The sequence below is a fragment of the Dacryopinax primogenitus genome (genome assembly GCF_000292625.1).
Source record: "Dacryopinax primogenitus strain DJM-731 SS1 chromosome Unknown DACRYscaffold_10, whole genome shotgun sequence".
Classification (NCBI taxonomy): Eukaryota; Fungi; Basidiomycota; class Dacrymycetes; order Dacrymycetales; family Dacrymycetaceae; genus Dacryopinax; species Dacryopinax primogenitus.
Genome location: NW_024467207.1, coordinates 568,076 through 582,823, shown reverse-complemented (window position 1 = coordinate 582,823; position 14,748 = coordinate 568,076). Strand labels below are relative to the sequence as shown.

Sequence of the window (14,748 nt, the reverse complement as noted above, 5' to 3'; positions counted from 1 at the left end):
ATGCTATGCTGCACTTGACGTGACTGTTATTTTTCTCCATCCTATATTACTAGATCTGTTCAACAATGACTGATTCCCAACCTCTACCACAAAAAATGCCCCGCTTGTCGCTCAAACTCTCTGGACTGTCAACTCGTGGACCCACAAAACCAGCACCAACAAGACCCATCAAGCCTACATCGTCGAGCCCAAGGAAGACACACATAAAAGGGAAATCAAACTGGAAGGAAGGAGAACAAGTGACAAAGGAAGAGTTCGTATCCCAATACCTGCTTCCCCACATGCCGGGGGGCGAAGCGTACTACATGCCAACCGTACGCCTCTCTCTCTCCCTCCAGCCCCGCTAATGCTCTTCAGTTCGTCGACCACTCCACCGCCTCTCGCTGGTATACCGCTCTCGACGAACTACCAACATGGTACCACCCCACGCTAAAAGTGCACGGAAAGACCGTCCAACAATCACGCTCTATCGCAGCGTACGCCGTCTCCCCCGACCTTGTGGTCCGTTATTCAGGGACCACGGTCGTCATGCACCATCCGTACCCGGAGGTACTGGTGGAGATACAGGAAGTGCTGGAAACTGTGCTGGGGATGCAGTTTAATCATGTGATGCTGAACCGGTATGAGGACGGAGGAGTGAGCATCGGGAGACACAGTGATACGCTAGAGAACAAGGTGCGCAATGTACCTCATAGACGGCGGATACTACTAAACGGGAGTGTAGGTCATAGCCAGTATTAGCCTTGGCGCTGAACGGCAGTTCATCTTCCGCCCAAGAGAGAAATCTGCCGCAGAACCGATCAAGCTGCGACCGGCAGACGGAAGCCTTCTCGTTATGCAAGGTGATACCCAAGTGAACTGGAAGGTGAGGACCCAGTTCGTGGGCAGTATCATCTGCTTAATTGTGAACAGCACGAAATACCAAGAGAACCAAGTATAAAGCGGGGCCGTATATCTCTCACGTTCCGACAAATCTACGCTTGAGATGTAGTGCTACTGTCCTTCCCAATCTGTCGCCCCAGGCATTATTTGTATACATAACATGACGATCGCATACTTCTTTACGTTACATTGACTTATTCCATACATCTATCATACAATCCTTCCTCGCGCTCACTCGTCCTTCCCCTCCTTTCCTCCAACCCGCTGATATCCCTGCTGCTCCGCCGAACCACCAGTCGCCCAGCCCCACCAGCTTGGCCTCTGCGCGCTCTGCTGACCAGAGACGACAAACCCGCCGACAAACTGCTCAGCTTCGTCCTTGCGCATCACATCATATCCTTTCTGACGCTCGTCCTCGCTGTCGTAGGGCGAACGCGAGCGCACGCCGGTAGGAGAGTCACCGGGGGAGTTGCGGGAAGGAGGGAACTCGTACGGCGTGCGATGGGAAGGAGGGAGCGGGACGTTCGACGGGCTAGCGGCGACACCTGTGCTGGCAGCGGTTGTGCCGCGCGGGAGGGTAGCGAAGTAGGAAGTGAGAGATGCGGCGGTCTGAGGGCCAGCGGGGGGAGCATGAGTGCCAGAAGCAGAAGAGCTGAGAGCGGCGAGTTCGGCTTCGAGCTGCGCGCGTCTGGTGTGAAGCGCCTGTGGGTCGAGGTTGTACCCCTGGACTGGAGTTTGTGGGACCCCATGAGTAGGAGGGGCAGCGGCAGGGCCGGTGAAGGCAGCAGCGAGGCCGGCCATTGCGGATGGGGCATACTGCCTGAACAAACCCCACATGGCAGCTGTAGGACCAGAGACGGGATCCGCCAACGTGGGCGGAGGTGCCTGAGGCTGCACATTCTGCAATTGTTGTTGCTGCTCAGCAGCGATATACGACTGCAGGAAGCGCCAGAGCTTGTTCGCTGTGTCCCGCGCTAACTCGGTGATCTGCGGTTTGATGGCCGCGAGGTTGCTGTCGATGAGCTGCTCGTTCTCTTCGAGGAAGGGAACGAGCACGCCCGCGTAGATGAAGGTCGCCAGATGGCCGTCGTTCACCGCCAGACAGATGAGGAACACCATGCGGAAGGTGTGGTAGAACGGCACCCTAGCGCGCGGTCAGCATCAGGCGCTCAGACGCCAGCAGGCGACGCACCACATCAGCACGGGATAGGCGACAACCTCGATGGCAAAGCAAGAGCCTAGTACCGCCCAGTACATGAGCCATTTCTCGAGTAGCTCCTCTGGGCATGGTCGGCGAGAGAGCAACTTGTAACAGGCGTAGGAAGGATAGAACAGCGCAGCAACGCCCCTGATCGCGTGATCAGTCAGCGCGAAAGCACATCAAGCACAGTCTGTCGTTACTCACGAGATGATACCCGTAATGAACGTATACAACATCTTTGAGTGTGATCCGGTTGTCAGCAATGCAGTAGAAGAAGTGGAGATGGTGGTGGTGTGGAGGAGAGAGAGGGACGTTCACTCCTTACTGCTCTGCCAGGGTTCCGACCTCGGAAGTGTGACTACGACCACCGCCTGTGCCGCAGAGACACGTCTTATTCTGCGTGGCTTGTACCTGCGCAGTTACTTGTTGTGTCGAATATGCGGATAATTAAATGTGTTGTTGAATGATAAGTAATAATTGTTGGATAATATTCATTGCGCAGTTGAATGTTAAATAACATCATTAATCCGAGTATTTCGAACAACTAGGCATGCTGTACATTCGGCATGTTGACCTTGCGATGTCATGCCAATATAAGGACAGCAAGAGGTTGATTCGACCTATCTTCTCAATTACTGGGTAAATGTATTCCATTTTATGTAGATAATGTGACGAAGTAAATGGATTCATAATCACTATCTTTATGCGGACAGAAAGAAGCGCGTATTCTTACAATCAAGTTCATTGTCGTAATGCCAATATTGTTACTCTATTCCACTCCATCACCATGTCGACGAGCAGCATGCCTGCCTCTCTCCGCCCCGTCCGTGCCCTCTGCTTCGACCTCCTAGGCACAACCCTCGACTGGCACACCAACGTCGCCCTCTCACTCCAATCCCACGCCTCCCATTCTCCCTCTCTCGCCGGGCGCACTCCTCCCATTGACTGGGCTCGATTCGCACACGAATGGCGTGCCGCTTTCTTCAGGGTTACCAAGTCCCTCCCTGTCTCGGAGGAGGGGAAACCCCTCCTGATCCAGCTGGAAGTGTATATGCGCGCACTGGACGAGGTGTGCGATAAATACGGGATCGGGCTAGACGTATGGGGAAGGGAGGAAAGGGAGGAGATGTATAGAGCTTGGTGGGCGATGGACGTGTGGCCGGATACGAAAGCCGGCGTTGAGCTCCTGCAGACAAAGTACGTCTGCGTAGGACTGACGAACGGGAGTGCAGCGTACTTGATCCATATTGTGAGCATGCGCTCCTCGCAGTACGGAAGAGGTTAACCTCTGGATGGGTAGGATAAGCGCACTGGAGTACTGTACGACCTCCTCCTTACCTCGGACGTCGTCGGCGCTTACAAGCCCCAGCCGCGCATGTACCAGACAGCGATGGCGGCCGTTCAGCTCAAGCCAGAGGAATGCGCTATGGTCGCGAGCCATGTATCTGATCTCGAGGCAGCGAAGAAACAGTGCGCATCTCCTTCCCCTCCATGTACAAGGACTGACAGGGGCCAGGGGGATGAGGAGTATCTATATCCACCGGGAGACGGAGGACATGGACGTCGATCTATCCAACTACGAGTTCGACATGATCATCAACGAAGGCGGGCTGGTGGAGCTCGCAAGACGCCTCGGTGTCGAAGCAGCAGTAGTTTGAACCCAACAAGAACCAATCTGTATTTGTACATCAATTCACAAGCAACTAGTACACACTATGCAAACATAAGATATACACGAACAACGTTACATGCCACAACACATGAATCGTTGAGTCGATCAGTCAATCAATGGTTCAGTCGTATCTGCCAGAATGTCGTTCAGGTGCAGGGGTAGCGGTAGCGTACGGATGCTGGTACAGAGGACGAAATGCAAGTGCCGTGATCGGTGTATCCGCACGCAGCTCCACCCGTCCAGGAGGGAGTACCGCCCCTTCCGGTAAGCCCATCCGCTGGCTTGTGGTAGAGTACCGGTGCGCAGGCTGAGGCCTCTTAGCCTGCGGCGGGCTAGGCGTGAGCGAGAGGAAGCTCGTGCGCACCACGCCCCCTGCTGCGCGGAAGGAGTATCGTCGTGGTGGAGTCGCGGAGAAGGAGAGGAATGAGTCGGTGTTATTTGGTGTCTTGGGGGTCTTGGGCCGGAGGGAAGTCCGTTGACGCGCTCTGGTCGGGCTGGCCATGTGAACTGTCTGGGACGTTGACCGCTCGGAGATGGTGTTCACCCGCCGAGGGCTGAAGTATGCCGGAGGAGGGATGGCCATTGTTGGCGGAGTAGGGGAGAGCGTGGTGCTAGCTGGGCGGGACATGGGCAGTGGAGGGAGCGCTTTCTCCGCGTAGACTTTGAGCGCTGCGAGCTGGGCCTTGCTGGGCGGCGGCACGGGTTGAGCGCGCCTACGGGCGACAGACATGCTTCGGACGTGCTCATGATGCACCGATAGTCGGTCGTTCCCCGCTACTGTGAGCGGGAGGGTGCTGCCCGACTGCAGCTTCTTGCTGATGACGACGAATCCTTCCGGCGTGCTCGTCTTCTGCAGAACGATCTTCTCCTTCTGCGGTGGAAAGTCGGAGTATCTTCCTGACTCATCCGACGAGCGCGAGGAGAGGGAGGAGGATAAGGAGGGGACGGTGAACGCCGATTTCGGGCGGGAGAAGTAGCGTGAGAGGTGGATGAGGGAGTCGCGCAGTCTCTCCTTGCGAGAGAAAGAGCGGGACATCGACCGTGTCTCTTTCTCTTTCTCGGAAGGGAGATGAACCTCCACGACGGGTGGGCTGTTACGGCGGTGGACGAGGAAGGGCATCGTTGCAGTAATGCAGAGGCAAGAGTAGAGTCGGTGGGACGCAGAGAGGTATAACAGAGGAGCTCAGGGGAGAAGCTTTGGGTAAACAGTACGAGGGGGTAAAGGTAAGCGAGGGGACGATCCAAGGGCAAGGTACGTTTCTCGTGCCAGGGAGGGCTATATACCCCAACTTGCGAGCCTTCCACCAGAAGGAGATCAACACGGGCTTAAGCGGGTGTTGGCGTCGATGTGGACTAGATGTAGGCGCATTCCAGTACCTCCAGGTGGACAAGGTCAAAGCCGGCCGGAGTTCGCTGGGCCCTAGAAATTATCCTTCGGCGAATCGGCCAGCATGGTTGGAGGACATGAGCTAGAGTACTTGTTGAGCAAGGTACGAGTTGTACCTTGTTCGCGTGGGGTGATGTGTAACCTTGTCCATGAGCACCCAGACTGCTGATTGGTAGCCAAAGTATTGAACCCTGCTAGTTGGTGATCTCATCAGCCGACATGAAGAATGTAGCGCCTTAGAAAGTTGTTCACGTCCACTGTACCAGTCCAAGTGTGGCGCTAATCAAACTTTCATCCCACCGGAGGACAAGGTTCAAAGAACATCACGCGCTCTTTTTACCCCCTGCAAATGCCGAAATACTCGCTGGAATTCACGTAATCGTAATAATTGTGTTAGTAAGAATACTAGAATCAGATAACGAATATCATTAATGGACAATCATCTGTGCCTTCGCGAACCAGCAACCATAACAATTCTAAGTGCTAAATATCGGAGCCACCGCTTCTTCCCATCTAAATACACGCTATATTCACGGAAACGGTCACCGGATGAACGGCACGCCCGAGCCGACGCGCTGGCGGTATGTCCTGTATTCGTCTCCGAAGAAGAAGACGAGGAACCGTTCTTCCACTAGAGTCCACAACTCTGTCAGCCGAGGTTCGCGGATATTGCGAACAATTTATATCAAGAGGAAGATTGAAGGATATCATTGAGAAGAGAAGGGAGGCGGGTAGGAAGATGGAAGGAAAGAACATAGGAAAAGAAATAGACGCACCCCGGATTCGCTTCGAGAAAAACCAGTACATGATCCCCCAAAACCCTACGAAGCTAACGGGGGAAAGCATCGCAATCTGCGTCCCCAATGCCCAGTAAAAGAACCCGGCATATGAAGGGTGCCGGATCCAGCTATCCATGACCGTCCGAGATTAGCTGGCTCCATCATGTTGGTACGCAGGGGAAGACGCACGCATAGACGCCGGTTGTGACGAGCTCGTGTCCTTGTGTTCGCCGTGTTTCTACCCAGTGGGAGAAGTTGCCTGCTGCGTGTACCATCGCCATGCTCCGCAGCGCTTGGCCCAGGAGGGTGATGACCATTCCTGTCGGTTAATTAGCATTTGTTTCGAACAAGGAAGTAAATACGGAGGTGGAGGGGAGGGACGTACCAAGCACCGAGAGCTGCCAGTGTTGTTTCATCCCCGGCCAGAACCAGCGCTCAACAAAGTACTCGAACAGCGCAACCCCATGCGCATAATGATATTCCGCAAAGTTGTTGAGCAAGAACGCTGTCTCCTGTCAGCTACTCTCTTCCAAGTCGTTTGGAGCCAAATGTCAAGTGCTGGAAAGCAAGAGCAGGATGTATGAAAGAAGGCTCACAGTCCACCGTCAACCTCGACTTGTTCCACTCTGCGGTCACCGCGAACTCGCCCCAATGAAAGCCCGCCCAACAGGCAATATAAAACCCCAGTTCCCTGCCCGCCCACCAGTAGTTCGGCGGGGCGGCAAGCAGCGCCAGTCCAGCGCAGAAGACCGCACCGAGGAAGAAGGAGATCAGGGATACCGCGAGCGGGGTATTGGGTATATCGCCGTGCGGCTCCAGGGAGGGGTCGAGGTGGGCATCCATGTTGAGTCCATTAGGCACGACGACGGGGCGTGCAGGGCGAGGGTAGTTCAGCGAGTTGAACCCTGTTGGACCGACGAAAGTGGGTGAGATGGGTTGGACGTCGGGGGAGTGGGACACGGGTGTAGGGGGGTCGAATGGGATCGGCTTTGTGGGGTCGAACGCTGATGAAGGGGTGAGGGCGGGCGGGCTGGCATAGATGTTGTCGTCGTTGGGAGATGGGGAGATGGGCGACGGTGAGGACGGTGAGGAGGACATGATGGTCGTTGGCGAAGAAGACGAGTGCTATGAGCTGGTCATTGTCGTTGTTGTCGTTGAACGGGTATGGCGCTGGTGGAAGATGAGCGAAGACGTCAGGGTCGCGCCGTCGAAGATGTACTCATTGTGTACGTACGCAATTATGTATAATAATAAATCAAAATTACCGCAACAGCTTGCTGTTGTGGGCAGTCAGCAACTATTTGTGAAAGTGTTATTGTCAACATGAAGCAGTTGGAGTTGCAGACTTGAACAGAGCAGACGACTGTTACCGACCCATTTCATAGCATCTAGGGTGAACACACTCATGGCAGTCTCTGTAATGCCAATAGTCAGTGGTTAACTGACAAACTAAACCAACCACAAGTAAACAATTCTATCTTGTGGATAGCATCGGTTGACAGATATCATGCAATATTTAGAGTGCCCAGGTCGGTAGAGGCTGCAGCTTGTGGAATGGGTAACCCCACACAAGCACCTCTGTTCTCTCGTTCATGTACTTCTGTGGCTGAGAACCTCAATCTCATGAATGCATGTTGAACACGAGAACAGTCACAGACTGCAGCATATACCAGTCGCATTAATGCTTCAAACATATGCATATACGAGCGCCTTTCCCCCAAACGCCACACCCTGAAGCACAGCACAAGCGCATTTGACCGGCCTGCACGAGTCTCCAAGAACAGCGTGTAATCCAGGTTCGCAATGACACCCGCCAACAAACACCAACGACTTGCTGCCTCGTATCCGTTTCTGGTTGGACGGTCGGAGATACAGACAGCGGGATACCGCATGCAAGAACGGGTTCGGCTCCAAAGCGGCAGCCCATCGTTAGGCGTTTACTCTAAGCGAGGGGATCAGCAGGTGCATGAGCAAAGGATAGGGAGGACTGACTAGAGCGGGCGCGCATCTTTCTCCTCTTCCTCCGGAGCCTCCGAGACCTCTTCTTTTTCCACTTTTCTCTCATCCTACGCACGTCCACGCCATCATCAGCAGCTCATACAGAATATTCACCAATAAATGAGAGAAAAACTCACGTTAAATCACTAGGACGTTAGACGGTAAGAGACTGAGTTGAGAGATCAGACGACCCCGTTTGCCTCCGCTCTTATGCCACGGGTGGGGTGGTACTGTACAGCTCCAAAACGGTTCTTTGGTCTTCGGAATCACGTGCTCCATACTTCGGAGCCGAGAAGTCAGTCGCGTCATCTCCGGCGCCCTCTCTCAATATTAATAGGCGCTCGACTGTGTTCTCTCCAAGTTACGACGATGCCTAGGAAACGGTCCTATGTTCCTGCTTCACTCCGCTCTGAACTAGCTGAATATACCCATCTACTCCGCTCGCTCAAAGTTGACAACATCCAGGATCTTGCCAGGCATGTGCCCTTGCCCAGATGTGGGAAGAGGGGGAAGAAGCATGCTGGCAGGGCGGCGGAGGAGCTAAGCACTGAGGCGGAGGGAGAGGGGGAGAGGGAGGAGGAAGGGGAGGAGTGGAGGCCTTCTGCTTCTGAGGCTGAGGATGCTGAGGCAAAAGATGAGCAAAGGACGGGGACACCCAAGCCTGGAGATGTACGCTGGCCGTTGATGATCGAAGATGTTTACGTACCGGAGTGGACGCTGGCGGACGAAGTGGCCGTCATTGCACGACAAGTCGCTGCTCTCCCGCAACCTGTCCCTTCTGGATCAGAGTCTTTATCTGCTACGCACGCGGATACATCGAGCGCTGATGAAGAAGACCTGCCAGCAGCATACCTACAAGCCCTTACATCCTCTTCCCTGTTTCTCCTCAGTCACCTGCTACACCTCCTCGCCGTCCATCGGCCCCGAGTCGCCCCCAGTTTGCAAGACCGCCTCCTCCCCTTCGGGTGGAAAGACGTGCTCGAGGTTGCTGCTGTCTCTGGGGAAGTGAGCAGAGAGGTGCTGGAACGCGTTTGGGAACGGATGGGAGGGGGAGAGGAGGGCAGGAGAGGTACGCTGTCCATTTAATTTGATACTAAGAGGCTGACAGGGGTAGCGGTGGAGAGGAGGCGAACGGTTGAGCAGGCGGACAGGGAGCTTAAGGAGATAAGGGAGATGTATGAACAGGACTTGCTTGAGATGCCTCAGCTTCCCAAGCTAACTGCGGCGGATATGGAGCCACCTAAGAAGAAGCGGCGGAAGCGCTGAACGAACCTAAGTGTTGCGGCTCAGGAAGATGATACAACAAATCAGGTGGGTTCAGTTCTATACATCATGCATATCTACATCTCGACTCGGCAGGTATCCTCTCTCCCCCCCCCCTTTCCCCTCCTATTACTCTGTCATCCCCAGCGAGCTCTGACCTCAATCCAGCACCACCTGCAAAACCGTCTTCGGCGTCCATTCCGGCCAATACAAATTCGTCTCCTCCGGCCTGCCGACCACGCCGTCACCGTCCTCGATAGCGAGGTACAAGCGAGAGTGGAAATCGTGCGACGCGCGCTTTTCGAGCTCTTCTCGTGGTGTGCGGGTGATCTGGAGCTTTCTCCCAGTACGCGATTCCCAGGCGGAGAACAGGGCGTTGAATGTCTATTCACACTGTGAGCGGAGCTTTGGGCGGGGAGGGAAGGAGGGGGGATACGAACAGTTCGCTCGCCCTCTATCCTAAAGGCTTTGTTTTCTAGTTCCTCAACGGGGAGGTTGATCAGTACATATGCGACGTAGCGTGCGATGTCTGTTCGAGCAGTACACGATACTTGTCCGTTCCCCGAGCCGCCTATGCTGACTTTCCCCTCATTCCAATTGAAACCCGCAAACCTGTACCCATTCAGTCAAGCTCCAAAGTTGCGAGTATAAAGACTTACGGTGTAAATACCAAATCGATGAACACCCCTGTGTAGAAATACGCCCAAGGCTGCTTGATCTCCTTGAGATACTTCTTCACCTCTCCCTTCCTGCTCCCCGGATGGTCCACATTCGGCAAGCCCCATTCCGAGTGCACGAACAGCTTGACCTCGAGCACCTTGCATGCGCGTGCAACCTCCTTCTCGAATTCGACGGCGTTGGACGCGAGTGTGGAGACGACACAGTCGACGCCTTTGAGCGCGTGGACGAGCTGGTCCGCGTTCGAGTAGTTCACATTAACAGGCTTGGCACCGAGCTGCAGGATTCTCTCATGCGAGTCGTTCTATTCCGACATCAGCCGTCAGGGAGAATTGAGCAAAGATGAAGAAGCGAGAATGACTCAGAATCGGAACTTACAGAGCGGGTAAACACCACAACCGACTTGATCTTCCCTTGTTTCTTGAGCGCCACCAGCTCCTGGATGATGAACACGCCTAGACGGCCTGAACCCAGGACAACAAAGTGTTCGAACTCGGACATTTTCTGGTTGTTGGAGAATAAAGAGCGGCGAAGGTGACAATGTAAACACCTGTGCCATTTAACGGAGATGCGATTCCGACGGAGAAGCGTGTGCCCAAGTAATGGTGACGTAAATGCCGGTGGATGTGACAATCACGGTCACGTTAGTAATATACTATCCTTGGCATTGTTATCATTTATACAATTCCTACTTTTAACAATTTAGTGCACACGACCTATACACTCAGCAGAAATCTACGCCGATTCTCCAAGAATAAAGTCGATGGCCTTGGTCGGTTCCCACCCTGGGAACTTGTACAAGTTCACCTCGTCTGGGGCACCAATGACTCCCTGATTGTCCTCAACCGTCAGCCAGAGCAAGCTCGGGAAGTCGAACGGGTTCGCAGCGGCGGAAGCCTTCAGGCCTTCCAGTGTCCTGTAGGTGATCTCGACCTTCTTTCCCGTGCGCTTCTCGTATTCGGCGATGACTTCTTTGATGCCCTGCAAATTCCCCGCATCAGAAGGAGTACAACATCAGGCAGATATGACGGCAGGCGTACCGCACGGTCTCCTTCGATCAGGATGGTGGCTCCCTCAAGCTTCGCAGGAGGGAGCGTAGTAAGGCAATGAGCGATGTACGCTCCGATATCTTTCACAGTGGTCCAAGTGATTGGGTTGTGGGCTTTCCCACCAACAGTGACCTTCCCACCTGGTAGGTCAACGCTCAACGCCCTACGCGTACGCCAGACCGTCAGCACCACCACCACCTCTGACGAAGCTAGACGCACGGAGAGAAGAACGAATGCATGAACACTCCCACAAAGAAGATCGTGAACGGCAGTCCCAAGCTCTCGAATTTCCGCCTGAGCGTGCTCTTGATCCCTCCCATATCTATCGCCGGTGCGCCATACTCCGCCGGTACAAACAGCTTCACCCCCGCTTCTTTGGCAGCGGTGGCGATGTCCCCTTGCAAGCCGAGACCGAAGGGACCGAGAGCGGAGATGAGGACGTCGACCCCCTTGAGCGCGGTGGTGAGGGCGGGGACGGAGGTGTAGTCCACTTGGACGGACTTGACGCCCAGTGCATTAGCTTCAGGATTGCCTTCGGCCTATGATTATTAATGAACCACGCGACGCAGAAAAGGGAGAAAGACACGGACCGAACGGGTGAAGACGACGACAGAGTCGATCTTGCCCTCCTCCTTCGCCTTGACGAGGTTCTGGAGGATGTACTTGCCCACTGTGCCCGCACCGGCGATGGCAAACGTTTTGTAAGAAGACATTGTCAAGACTGTTTGAGGGTGAATAGATTATCAGATAGGTGATTGACGCTCGTCAAACCCCTCATCATCGTTATATATACCCGTTCGCCATCGGGGTCGGGAGGGCTGCCTTGGCTGCTGGCACGTCGTACACGTCCCTGAACATATCATTGACGGAGTAACCATCCCCCGCCCGGTTGCGCCATCTCCAATTCTCTTAGCTCATCTGCCAATTCCATATCGAGTAATCGAATTGAGCAAAGTGGTAAGCTTTATAATCCAGCATCGCTTTCTGTTTGACTACAATGCAATTGTGGGGCAAAGCCATACGAGACAAATTAGGGGACGCGGCGTTGTGGACACAGCCGTCATACTGACGGGCGGCGTACCTCATGGGACTCGCAACATAGAGAATAGAGACGACAGAACGAAACATTCAGAGCACGGGAATCCATAACGACCGGTCCACCTCCCACAGAATGTCCTGAATTTTGCTGATGAATCCAATTCCACCTACTTTCACTTCCTCAGTTCCGTACTTCCGCGTCGTCAGCAGATTCACCATCGAAACCCTCGATTCCCAGGCCCACCGTCCCAAGAAGCATGGGCTCACTGCGACATTTCTTCATTGCATTCTTAAGGTCATCACCGGGCGACCTTGTGTGTGAGGTGTTTGTAGTAAGCAGCTTGTAAACTTCGATCTCTCCTTGTGCCTGAGCAAGCTGGGTCTGGAGGGAGGCGATCTCCGCAAACAGGGTTCCGGTTTCGCGCCGGGACGATGTCAAAGGTGTTTCAGCGCGAGAATTGGAGAAAGAAGAGGTGGACGAGGCTGTCACGAGAGAGGCGATCGAAGCACTTGATCCGGTCGAACGAACCATCGGATAGTGGTGCTCGTGGTGACGACTGGGACTTGCAGGCACGGCGAGCATGTTCATGGGCGAGGCTGGGGTAGGAGGTAAAGGGACAGGAGGTGGTCCCTCTATGATATGTGCCGGTTGCAGCAACTGAGTGGGGCCGGACGAATGTGTGTTAGAGTGAGGCGCACGATCCGTGCTCTGCCGGAGAGCGACATGCAACTTCTCACGATGTGCCTTGAGAGCCTCACGGAGGAGCTTGTTCTCCTCCTCCAGCTCGCCCACCCGCATAGACGAACTGGTGGTCATTTTGGCGGCAGGACTGCTCATGGGAGTCGGTGAAGGACCTCCGAGGGCTCGCATTGCCTGGGCTTGAGCCTCGTTATGCGCTTGGGCGTGTGCAAGCGCATATGCACGCGGTGAAAGTGTCGGCGAGATCGGCGAGATGGGAGCCTCCCATTGTCGATCATACCTGTCCTTGTCCTTGTTGGGCGAAACTGGAAGAGGAGGTAATGCCGGCGCATCTCCGGTTGCAGGCCAGCTGGTTGTTGGTGATCCTGCGATGCTTTGACTCCGCTTGCGCTTGTGCTGCTTCCAGGAATCTACACGGGAAAGAATCAAGCTCCGCTTGGGTTTGACGGTGCGCTCTGGTGAGCTGCGAGGGCTGTGGTTAACACGTTGCTGCATGGGAGGAGTCTTTGGAAGATCTGGAACAATGATAGGAGAGTCGTCGTTAAGGTCTTTTGCCTTGCAAGCCGGAGGATTCGCGCCTTCCTTCCTCAATCCAGAATTCGCAGTTGCGTACGACAGAAGTGGAGTCGGGGGATGGGGAAAGGTTAACCCGAGCACAGATCGAATCTTCTTCTCCTTTTCTGTTATAGGTGGAGACTGGCTGACACTGGGCGATGTACTGGGACGATCGGGCAGGTTACTCTTAGGTTTCGCTTCAGCCTTGAGTACAGGTGCCAACGTCTTCAGAGGCAGTTCGGTTATCTTCAGATCCTTTCGGGGTGGCAAGTCAAACAGCCCAGTTTGGGGCGACGTCCTGGGTGAGATGCGCAATGGTTCAACCTCTTTGAGAATAATACTCGGCAGCCTGGCCAGCGGGCTTTCCATACTCAGCTTCACCGTCTCTCCGCTCAGCCGCGGCGCCTCGCTGCTCATTGACAGCCTCGCGTCCGCACGTTCTACTGCCCTGATCGCAGGTCCCTTCGGCGTTGGCTTTGGCACGTTCCCGAGTGTCTGGATGAGGGACACGCCTGAGAATGGGTCTGGGATCTCGTGTGCTGGTGTGTTGGGATTGCTCTTTGAGAGAGGGCGGGGCTTTTTGTTGAGTCGACTAAGGGAACCTAGACCGAGGTGGGGAGGGGGTGGAAGTGGGCGAGGGGGAGGCGATGTGCCAACCGATGGGCGGCGGGCGCCCATGCTTGCCCGTGGAGGCGCATACATGTGCGCTGTTGATCCGGCAGGCACTGCAAGTGATCCTGAGCGGGAGCGCCCAGCATTTGGAAGGGGGGGTAGGGTGAGTGGGGCGAAGTCAAGAGGGGCTGCGGCGAGAAGAGAGCATTCTTCGGGGAGCGACTTGCTGAGAAGCGCTTCTGGTGATGGGTCGACAGAAAGAAGGCTGTTCAACGCATTGCCGATCTGGGCCGATCTGAACCCAGAGAGCGATCGCCGGTGCTGCGACGAGGAGGGGATCTTGTGGATGGTGGCGGCCTTAAGTTGTGCAAGGTTTGGTGGGAGGGGCGGCAGGGAGGGTACATCCTCGGGCGGGGTGAAAGGGAGATACTCGGACTGTGAGAAGGGACCTTTGATGAGGACGATGCCCCTGTCCACCCCGCATTAGGAGCATATATGCGTTGTAAACAGTTCAAACGCACCCAGAAGGCAGTCTTTTCCTCCTCGCCCCACTTGCATCCTCTTCCCCCTCAAGAATCGCTTCTCCAATGCTCATCTTCCTCGCCTTTTCGCCCTTATGCTTGCTCCCACCCAGAAGCGCAAAGGGACTCCCAAAGGAGAAGCTGCCTTTGCGTGTTCCGCGGCCACCCGGAGTCTGGGGAGGGCTGGGGAGCGACGAGTAGGTGATTGGGATATCGGCTTGGGAAGGCAGAGAGGGAGCGGCAAGAGGTTCATGAGAGTTGCGGGACATGGTGGTCAAGGGAAAGGAGAAGAAGACCACAAGAGGAGCAGGGCGAGTGCTGACCCGTTAAGAGGGAGGGGAGTCCCTCACTTTGAGACACAGATCGAGGGCGTCCAACCTTGGCTAAGACAGCGAGAAAGAGGGAAAAAAATG

The 14,748-nt window shown here is 54.9% G+C and overlaps 10 protein-coding genes across 10 annotated transcripts; 3 read left to right on the top strand and 7 right to left on the bottom strand.

Annotated features, from left to right (window-relative positions):
- Window positions 1-503: 503 nt before the first annotated feature.
- DACRYDRAFT_22596 (uncharacterized protein) lies at window positions 504-1,053 on the top strand. The gene is made up of 3 exons (XM_040772875.1): window positions 504-675; window positions 725-865; window positions 913-1,053. Exons 1-3 carry the CDS (start codon window positions 529-531, stop codon window positions 982-984), a joined length of 360 nt encoding a protein of 119 aa, XP_040628371.1. The 5' UTR covers window positions 504-528; the 3' UTR covers window positions 985-1,053.
- Window positions 1,054-1,066: 13 nt separating this feature from the next.
- On the bottom strand, window positions 1,067-2,319 carry DACRYDRAFT_116624 (uncharacterized protein; the record flags this gene model as incomplete). The annotated part of the gene is made up of 3 exons (XM_040770241.1): window positions 1,067-2,026; window positions 2,075-2,230; window positions 2,288-2,319. 3 exons carry the CDS (start codon window positions 2,317-2,319, stop codon window positions 1,114-1,116), a joined length of 1,101 nt encoding a protein of 366 aa, XP_040628370.1. The 3' UTR covers window positions 1,067-1,113.
- A 566-nt stretch (window positions 2,320-2,885) lies between these two features.
- Window positions 2,886-3,780, top strand: DACRYDRAFT_80052 (HAD-like protein; the record flags this gene model as incomplete). Its single annotated transcript, XM_040776424.1, has 3 exons — window positions 2,886-3,332; window positions 3,384-3,553; window positions 3,600-3,780. The coding sequence occupies 3 exons, from the start codon at window positions 2,886-2,888 to the stop codon at window positions 3,739-3,741; spliced, it is 759 nt and encodes a 252-aa protein (XP_040628369.1). The 3' UTR covers window positions 3,742-3,780.
- A 96-nt stretch (window positions 3,781-3,876) lies between these two features.
- On the bottom strand, window positions 3,877-4,875 carry DACRYDRAFT_116622 (uncharacterized protein; the record flags this gene model as incomplete). Its single annotated transcript, XM_040770240.1, has 1 exon — window positions 3,877-4,875. One exon carries the CDS (start codon window positions 4,873-4,875, stop codon window positions 3,877-3,879), a length of 999 nt encoding a protein of 332 aa, XP_040628368.1.
- Window positions 4,876-5,684: 809 nt separating this feature from the next.
- On the bottom strand, window positions 5,685-6,890 carry DACRYDRAFT_95084 (ICMT-domain-containing protein; the record flags this gene model as incomplete). The annotated part of the gene is made up of 5 exons (XM_040777270.1): window positions 6,518-6,890; window positions 6,307-6,426; window positions 6,111-6,240; window positions 5,919-6,049; window positions 5,685-5,773 (listed from the first exon to the last, which is right to left on the bottom strand). Exons 1-5 carry the CDS (start codon window positions 6,762-6,764, stop codon window positions 5,685-5,687), a joined length of 717 nt encoding a protein of 238 aa, XP_040628367.1. The 5' UTR covers window positions 6,765-6,890.
- A 672-nt stretch (window positions 6,891-7,562) lies between these two features.
- On the bottom strand, window positions 7,563-8,074 carry DACRYDRAFT_22595 (uncharacterized protein). Its single transcript, XM_040772874.1, has 3 exons — window positions 8,057-8,074; window positions 7,914-7,987; window positions 7,563-7,863 (listed from the first exon to the last, which is right to left on the bottom strand). Exon 3 carries the CDS (start codon window positions 7,846-7,848, stop codon window positions 7,600-7,602), a length of 249 nt encoding a protein of 82 aa, XP_040628366.1. The 5' UTR covers window positions 7,849-7,863; window positions 7,914-7,987; window positions 8,057-8,074; the 3' UTR covers window positions 7,563-7,599.
- A 223-nt stretch (window positions 8,075-8,297) lies between these two features.
- DACRYDRAFT_42598 (uncharacterized protein) lies at window positions 8,298-8,669 on the top strand (the record flags this gene model as incomplete). The annotated part of the gene is made up of 2 exons (XM_040774521.1): window positions 8,298-8,415; window positions 8,503-8,669. Coding segments are annotated over 2 exons (285 nt in total), but the record flags the coding sequence as incomplete, so codon positions are not given.
- Window positions 8,670-9,234: 565 nt separating this feature from the next.
- DACRYDRAFT_116620 (NADP-binding protein) lies at window positions 9,235-10,361 on the bottom strand (the record flags this gene model as incomplete). Its single annotated transcript, XM_040770239.1, has 4 exons — window positions 9,235-9,566; window positions 9,623-9,794; window positions 9,842-10,164; window positions 10,239-10,361. 4 exons carry the CDS (start codon window positions 10,359-10,361, stop codon window positions 9,342-9,344), a joined length of 843 nt encoding a protein of 280 aa, XP_040628364.1. The 3' UTR covers window positions 9,235-9,341.
- A 191-nt stretch (window positions 10,362-10,552) lies between these two features.
- DACRYDRAFT_22594 (NADP-binding protein) lies at window positions 10,553-11,631 on the bottom strand. Its single transcript, XM_040772873.1, has 4 exons — window positions 11,500-11,631; window positions 11,129-11,448; window positions 10,901-11,072; window positions 10,553-10,841 (listed from the first exon to the last, which is right to left on the bottom strand). The coding sequence occupies exons 1-4, from the start codon at window positions 11,620-11,622 to the stop codon at window positions 10,596-10,598; spliced, it is 861 nt and encodes a 286-aa protein (XP_040628363.1). The 5' UTR covers window positions 11,623-11,631; the 3' UTR covers window positions 10,553-10,595.
- Window positions 11,632-12,128: 497 nt separating this feature from the next.
- Window positions 12,129-14,604, bottom strand: DACRYDRAFT_108014 (uncharacterized protein; the record flags this gene model as incomplete). The annotated part of the gene is made up of 2 exons (XM_040768575.1): window positions 12,129-14,283; window positions 14,336-14,604. 2 exons carry the CDS (start codon window positions 14,602-14,604, stop codon window positions 12,129-12,131), a joined length of 2,424 nt encoding a protein of 807 aa, XP_040628362.1.
- Window positions 14,605-14,748: the final 144 nt, after the last annotated feature.